Genomic DNA, 8,690 nt, shown 5'->3' on the forward strand with positions numbered 1-8,690 from the left:
ACATACTTTCGCATGGAAGGGGAATAACGCTGTCTCAAATGACTACCTTCAGCCTATAGTTTTTTTTTCAATTTCCCCATAGTCTATATTCATACTCCAATAATTTAGTAATAGTGATGGGAGTGCAAAATTTTCTGCAGAAAGATGTCCATTGCAAAAGTTTTATTTATTTACTAAATTTATATACCACCTTATACCCGAAGGTCTCAGGGTGGTTCACAGAACAAAGTCAGAATATAAAACCACAAAATATATAATCAAAATAAAATCAACAACCTAATAACCCACCCTCCAAAAAAAACTTCCACATTTTAAAAGGGCACAGGATGTCAATCATATCAACCAAAGGTCTGGTTAAAAAGGAACGTTCTTGCCTGGCCCCTAAAAGTGTATAATGAAGGCACAAGGCAAACTTCCCCGGGGAGAGCATTCCACAGATGGGGGAGCCACTGCAGAGAAGGCCCATTCTCGTGTTGCCACCCTACAGATCTCTCGAGTTAATTGGTAACAAAGAATGGATGCCAATTGCAGATGCATTATTAGGCAAACTTGGTCATTTCAAAGGAGCTCTTTTGGGCTTTGTATACCAAATAAGGGCAAAACAGGCATGCTAACTAGATCAGTATTAGGGCACCAGCAATTTTTCCACTACAAATTATCCATATTTGCACTGATTGTTTTCAGGAAAACCTACACCACCATGTTGTAATTAACAGGAATGTATCAAATAGTTTCACTTCTGTTAATGGAAGTCATGGAAGGAGAACGGAGCCCCAGCTATTTCACAAGTCAACAGAATATCTTTAAATCAAATCTGTAACTGTATCACTACAATCAGTTAAGAATACAATAGGTTTCCAATTCTATCTTACTGGGTGTGATTTTAAAATCTTTACAATGTTTATTGCATTGTGTGAGTGCCACCTGTCTTCCATGACGTCATGGAAGCCAAGGTTTCCCAAGTACTGACAAGATCCAGCCCTTCTTAGCTTCCCCAAGGCAGATGCATCATGTGTCCTCCTCAGACAGATGCACAGAAAGATGCAGCACCTAAGATGATGCCCAGGCTTTTAACATGGCAGTCTTACCCACACTGGAGTGTGATACAGTTTCATTCTGGGTAACACCAATGTATATCTGCAGACAGCACTTAATGCGAAGCTTGTGCTCATTGTTGACTGTAAGGTTCAGTGCTGAATGCCTCTCTATTTTCTTTCACCTGCCATCATCATCCATTGCTTCCTTCCACCCTGGAAATGGGCTATATTCCTTGCACAAGTCGGGGAAAGGAATGAGGAGAGAGCAGGTGGACCATTTGCAATCCACAGGATAAACATACCCAGTAAACACAAAGCTGCTGGCAAAAGTTCAAGGTTTATTCAATAAGGGTTGAGGAAAACAAACATCTGGAATGAATTGCCTAACAGCTTGTCTTCCAACAAAGATGCTGTTCCTCCTTTTTGTTCTTTTGACAGCAGGTTTGTAGGAGAAAGATCCTATACTTAAAGCAGCTAATGCACTGCTGTTGCCTTGTGAACTTACAATAGCTGCATTTATGCTTTCATTTGCCTGTACTATGGACAGGAGGCTGGATTAATTTAATTGCTGTATTTTTAGGATTTTTCCTACAATACATATTATTGCATGTTGCCAGTTCAGTAAAAAGGTAATGGTAAAGGGACCCCTGACTGTTAGGTCCAGTCGTGAATGACTCTGGGGTTGCGGCGCTCATCTTGCTTTACTGGCCAAGGGAGCTGGAGTACAGCTTCCGGGTCATGTGGCCAGCATGTGGTGAACCAGAGCAGCGCACGGAAACGCCATTTACCTTCCCGCCAGAGTGGTGCCTATTTATCTACTTACACTTTGACGTGCTTTCGAACTGCTAGGTGGGCAGGATGCCAGTTCAGTACTAACATATTTATACCCTGCTCCTTTTCTTTTATCCCCAGAACAATAAACATAAAATACAATAGTGCTAATATTTCTGCTAAGCTGTCGTGTTTTAAACATCCCTGCGCCTATAAGATTCCCACTTGCTAACATAATTGGAACCTGATGCAACACCTTATAACCAAGTGGGCAATAGCTAAATGGTAAGGCAATCTCTGCTAGGACAACAAGCTCACACAGGAATTCTGTGACGTGGGGCCACAGCTCATCAGCAGAACAAACTCTGCAGGCAGAAGGTTTCAGGTTCAATCCTTGGAGCTTCCAGTCAGGGTTGGGAATGTCTCCATTCTGAAAACTTGGGTGAGCCATTGTGGGTCAGTGTAGGCCAGGGATGGGGGAACCTCATGAGTGGGGACTAAATGCAACTCCCCAAGCCTCTCTCCAGCTCTCAGGACTCTCCCCAGGCCGGCCCCCAGCAGCCATGCTTGTTGTCCATTTCAAGTGCTTTTGCCTGGCTGAAATGAGTCCTGGAACCAATGCCTCTTGCTGGACTGAATGGAGAAGTGTGTGCAAAACCCAGGCATTTTGTGGCTGGAATATACCCTACTGTACAAAGGCAAGAATCATCTCCATTGCTCTGCCTCTGCTCCTGGCCACTGCTGGTATGCAGCCCCCAGAAGGCTGCCACGAGGGTATGAAGTCCTTGGGCTGAGAAAATTCCCCACCTCTGGTGTAGGCATAGGCAATAGATAGATGAACTAGAGCTCTGACACAGTAGAAGGCATGCTTTCCATGTTCCTAACTGCTCCCATTAATCATTGCATTTTATTGCTTGGTCTCACTCCTAATTGGGGATTTTGCCTACAGAAGCAATAGGCAACCATCTATGACAACTCGCACAACAGCTGCTCTCTATTCCCCCATGTTTCACTTGTCATACTGTAGCCTCATGAATAACACAAAAAGTCTCTCCAAGTATCCAGAGGAAGCGCTGCATCTTGCCTGTGCTTATGCAGCATGCACATGCACTGGCAGGTTACCAGCTGACAAATATTAATTTCTACTTGCCCATTGTTGCAAGGAGAAGTGAGAAAACATTTAATTGCAAAACAATATGTTACTTCCCTGCCAACCTACATACTACTGTAGGACTCTGTTGTTTGATAGTTGGCAAGGAAATGATTAATATGCCTAACATGCAGTAAGTGAACAGTCATAACAGTTCCAGTGAGGTGGTACATGTCACACAGAAGTTGGATCCAAGTACAGTACTTACATGTGTGCGAGTCAGTTCTAAAATTGTTTATTGGAAAACTATAATGCTCACTTTAGGAAGAAGAAGAAGAAGAAGATGAAGAAGAAGAAGAAGAAGAGGAGGAGGAAAAGGAGTTGGGATTTGATATCCCGCCTTTCACTCCCTTTAAGGAGTCTCAAAGCGGCTAACATTCTCCTTTCCCTTCCTCCCCCACAACAAACACTCTGTGAGGTGAGTGGGGCTGAGAGACTTCAGAGAAGTGTGACTAGCCCAAGGTCACCCAGCAGCTGCATGTGGAGGAGCAGAGACGCGAACCCAGTTCCCCAGATTACGAGACTACCGCTCTTAACCACTACACCACACTGGCTCTCAGGAACAGGAACAGGAGCAGGAAGATGAATGGTTTGGGCCAAGAAAGACTGTAAAGTTCAAGGCAGCCATCCCAAGCATATTACCCAGATACAGGTACCATTGAAATCTAGATTTATGTCCAAATAAACTTGTTTAGGTGGTGGATAATAAACTATGGTATTAAACTTTTTTAAAGGTCTCTAATAGAATAAGGATTCCCTATGTTCTCCTAACAAAGAGTAAATGCATTTTTAAAACTTGGTCCTGTCACAGAGAACTAAGTTGTGTAGCTAGCTGCGCTGCCTAAAATGGGAATTTATCTGGGTCAGAATTCCAAAATGGAAAGGCATTCAAGGAAAGCTATTTCCCTGTCTGGTTAAACATAATGAAATTAGAGCAAAACAACTGCACTGCTCAACTTGTTATACATTCAACTTCAATGTTCAAGGAGTGCTTTTGGTCAAGTCAGTAGAATATTTTAGCCTAACTTAACTCAGTGGGTCATTCTAATGCTAAGAGACAAACTGAACATGATGCTAATCAGTGTAAAGAGGAGGAGGTGTGTCATAGAACATTTTAACCCTTGGCCCTCTGATGCTTTTTCACCTCCACACACACACCGGCACCTGGGGCAGACCACAGTTGCTGAGTTTGTTTAGGGCAGTCGCCGATTTCAGGGATGGGAAGTAGTTCCACCCCCACTCTACCCCACAGCACCCGAAATGCCCAGCAGCTGCTGTGCTACCTGCAAGCTCCCCTGAGGCACAGAATCCCATCCCCAGGTACAGCAGCTCCCATGCCACACTCCCTCCCGTGCTGCCCTATAGACCCCCGTGACACCCTACAGCCCTCCTACTCCCGGTGCACACCACTAACTATGCTACTGTCCACACATAGCTGCTTGTAGTTCATGGGGGGAAGACAGAATAAAGAAGCTAAACACAGCTCTAGGACCATTTGCAGGTGTGCAAAAGCAAGAGAATGGAAAGGGTTAAAATGCTCCCCCCTCTCCCACAGGGCATTGCAGCTTGAGAGACTACTTTAGATAATAAAAAGAAAGAAAAACATCATGTGCAGCCTGAGCAATAACCAAGCTCTGATCTCCAAGGAAGAAAGTCCTGTTACAAATGGGTTTTTTAAAAATAATGATGATGACAATGATGATAGAATAATATGCTGTAGAGAAGACAATTTTGCTCTTCCAGTACATCAGGGCTGCTTCTGACAAAGATTACCACTTAAGTGTGAATATATTGTCATACTTAAAATAGCACTCTTAGATCTACTCCACCACAAAACAGCTGTATGCATCCTTCACCTATAGGTGTGCACATGTTTTTTCCAAAAACTGTGGTGATTCCGGGGGGGGGGGGGTGTCCCCAGATGTCACAGAAGGATGGAATTCTAGTATCATGTGCATTCCCCCTCCCAATTATTGAATCACATAAAGGGCAATTCCCATCCTCATAATAAATGTCTTCCAAAGAAGTCAGCTCAAATAATGTGACTAGCAGTCACAGTTAGTCCATAACTCAGGCTTCCTCAATCTCGGCCCTCCAGATGTTTTTGGCCTACAACTCCCATGATCCCTAGCTAGCAGGATCAGTGGTCAGGGATGATGGGAATTGTAGTCTCAAATCATCTGGAGGGCTGAGGTTGAGGAAGCCTGCCTTAACTGGACCCGTTGTATGTTAATAGTCTGCTAATAATACTGCATTTTCTATACTCATGGAATGGTTATTCCATAGCCATGGAAAATCCTCCTTCAGTACCTCTGTCACTATACAACAATAACATAGGTAAAGGTAAAGGTACCCCTGCCCGTACGGGCCAGTCTTGACAGACTCTAGGGTTGTGCGCCCATCTCACTCAAGAGGCCGGGGGCCAGCGCTGTCCGGAGACACTTCCAGGTCACGTGGCCAGCGTGACAAAGCTGCATCTGGCGAGCCAGCGCAGCACACGGAACGCCGTTTACCTTCCCGCTAGTAAGCGGTCCCTATTTATCTACTTGCACCCGGGGGTGCTTTCGAACTGCTAGGTTGGCAGGCGCTGGGACCGAGCGACGGGAGCGCACCCCGCCGCGGGGATTCGAACCCCCGACCTTTCGATCGGCAAGTCCTAGGCGCTGAGGCTTTAACCCACAGCGCCACCCACGTCCCAAACAATAACATAGCTAAGCCAAAAGCAGACATAGGTTGCAATCCTAAATGCACCTATTATGGAGCAAGGCCCCCTAAACTCAGTGAGACTTCCCCCTAAGTAAACCTATATAGGGCTGCACTCTATATTGCCTTTCCATATAGGGCTGCACTCTATATTGCCTTTCCCCCAGTGAAAATATACAAGTCCAAAGAATATTAGGTTGCAGTTAAGCCTACCCCATAAAAGGATAATAGATTTCAAGGCTACCTTCCTACTTGTTTAGGATGTTAATTCAGTGGCAAATAAATAAATCAGAGTCTGGCACAAGCAGCCAACAGGAAGAATGAATTTCCACAAACACCCTCCAGTTCACACTTTACCCTAAGTTCCCACCCAGCCACCTTACTCAGTACCATTCGCTCTGCATCGGGATAGGCACTACCAAGTTTATAGTACCAGGTCCTTAAACAACTGGGGAAAGGCTCCATACAAAGACCTGTGGGCAAGTCTAACAGGAAAGTGAAGCCAGAAAACACATGCTTATCCGAGATCTTAACACTGACATCTCTTTTGAATGTAGACATGATGCAGGCACAATCCCTTCTCCTTTCAGAGCAAGCTTAAGGGGTGAAGTGGGAGAATAATTCTACAATATTAGGACAACACCTGGGTACCACAGGAGCCAACTCCTGGGGGCCAAGGTGTAGCCAGGATTTTTGTTGCGGGGGAGACCTTTGTTGGGGGGAGCAGGCCTTTCACTGGGTGGGGAGAATCTCAGCTATATATTTTTATTTCTATTGATTTTGGGGGGCAGCTGCCCCTCCCTGACCCCCCCTTGGCTATGTCCATGGGCTGCCCCCATATTTCAGAGGGCCAGGGCCCCCCAAGCTGATGGGCACTGCCATTCAAATAGTGTGGGTGTGCCTCACCATGTGATTGGGCGGGGCAGGGCTTACCTGCCCCCCCCATATTTTATTCAACCTGGCACCCCTGTGGGTGTGATCCTGTCCACTGGCCTAAAGATAAACCATCAGCTTATTCTTCTTGGAAGTGTGTCCCAGACTCTAATGTTTAATTGGGGTTTTTTTATTATTATTGCCCACTATGTTTTCAGTTGTTCTTATTTTATCTGCCTTGTGTCCCTATCAGGGGAAAAGGCAGGGTGTCGATAAATACATAACAAAAACAACAACTTGCCGCCTAGGCTGCTTACAGCCCAATTTGGATCAAACGCCTGTCACTCCGTTACGATTCCCATTCCCTCCCCCCCCCCCCCTCTTCTAGGATCCATTTGAGCAGTGATTTATTTTTTTTCTGGGAAAAAATGTTTAGGGATACTCTCATTTTGACTCCAGAAAAGCACCATTTTATAGTTCAAATCGGGAAAAATACATACACTAAATGGACAGAAGTACAAAAAAACCTCAAAAATTTTAGGGGTACCCCCAGAAAAAAAGCCCTGCATCTGGGGACTCTTTTGGTAAGCCGAGCCTTCGAAGAAGAGGATGTCTTGGAGCATGTGCAGACGGGCTTCCCTTCGCCCGCTCCTCGAGGCTGGCAGCACAAAGGCTGCGGGGAGCGGCGCTGCGGCGGGCAGGGGGTGGGCGTCCCTTCGGCGCCTCCCGTCCGGGCGCCGCTGCTGCTACTCCCCTTTTCCTGCCGCTCTCCCGGAGCCTTTGTTCGGGCTGGGGGAGAGAGGGCCGAGCAGCGCCCCGCATCCAAGGCTAGAGGCGCGCGAGGGGGAAAGGGCCGAGCAGCGCTCCTTACCTCGGCCGCGTCCCGCCAGCAGCACCAGCGCGGCGAAAGGCACCAGGAGGGCGAGTCTCGTCATGGTCCCGCCGTCGACAGCTGCTGCTGCTGCCCGCCGAGACTTGAGGCGAACTTCGCGGCGCTGCCAATCCCTGCTCGGGTCCTTTCCTTGTTTCCCCCCTCCTTTCAGAGGATGGAGCGAGCGACCCCGTTTCCCGCGAGCTTCCTTCCTCGCCCTCTCCGCTTCAGCTGCAAAACAAGCGGCCCGCAACTTGCAGCCCCGCAGCCAAAAAGGGGACTCGCTCGGAGACCCGCCCCCCGAGGAGAAGGGCGGCCAATGCGGAGTGGGCGCCGAGCTCCGGCAGCCAATGGAAGGAGAGGCGAGGGAGAGCACCGCCCACCCCGGTGGCCAGGAGAAGACACCAGCGTTGAGTCATGCCCCGAAGTAATAGGAAACCCGCGGGCAGCCGCCGGCTCGGGTGTGGCGCAGCTGGGCTTTCTTCCATCTGCGAAGGGAGCCGTGTGTGGAATCACAGGCCTGCTGCTCAGATCACAGCGGAAGGGGCCCGGATTTGGCTAGAGATTTAGCTACACGGAGAGTTTGGCAGGGCTGAGGTGGGCAGGCCAACGGGGTCATCTTGTGTCCGCATGTGGTGGCGGAAGGGATGGCTGGGAGATCCCGCCGTTGGCTTTCGGAGAGGCTCGGGTTTAAATCCGCCCTTATCTCCAGAGTTCACACGCGCAGCCTGAAATGTTGGCCTGATGATAAACTTGGGAGGAGAGAACCACGTGCGCGATCTTCAGCTGGTTGTCGGAAATGCAATACACAGGATAAGCCATTGCTTGCTCTCTGGATGTTGTGAGGGCAGGCCAGCCTTATATATGTTGTAGCCAACAGACCCATCGAATCGAATGGACATGGCAAACTTAGGGTCAATTATTTCAGTGAGTCTACACTGACCCACTCCATTTAGTTGGACACAACCCTTTGAGACAACCTAGTACTGTAGTGTTAGATCTGTGAGGGATGCTTCACACAAGCCAGACATCTCATCAAGTGAGGATGTTTGAACCTCTTCTGGCAGGTTACGTCTGGCTAATATAATAACAGACTGCACATGCTTAGATCAGAGGTGCTGTCTTAGTAAAAATAGGTATGGGGAATTTGTCCTTCAGATGCAGCTAGACTACAACCTCATCATCTCTGAGAACTGGCCATTCTGACTGGGGATGATGAAAGTCAGGAGTTTGGGAACACCCGGAGGGCCAAAAGTTCCTTAGCTCTGGAAGGGGGGGGGGGGAG

General features: G+C 47.7%; 1 protein-coding gene across 2 annotated transcripts in view; it reads right to left on the reverse strand.

Moving 5' to 3' along the window:
* CD99 (CD99 molecule (Xg blood group)) overlaps positions 1-7,688 on the reverse strand; it is a 30,758-nt gene extending 23,070 nt beyond the window's left edge. For both annotated transcript variants that reach the window (XM_028727760.2, XM_028727759.2), the window contains exon 1: positions 7,406-7,688. In XM_028727760.2, the coding sequence (XP_028583593.2) occupies positions 7,406-7,469 (64 nt within the window). In that variant the 5' untranslated portion in view covers positions 7,470-7,688. The remainder of the gene's footprint in view (positions 1-7,405) is intronic.
* Between the last annotated feature and the right edge of the window lie 1,002 nt (positions 7,689-8,690).

This window comes from Podarcis muralis, chromosome 4, assembly GCF_964188315.1.
Source record: "Podarcis muralis chromosome 4, rPodMur119.hap1.1, whole genome shotgun sequence".
Lineage (NCBI taxonomy): Eukaryota > Metazoa > Chordata > Lepidosauria > Squamata > Lacertidae > Podarcis > Podarcis muralis.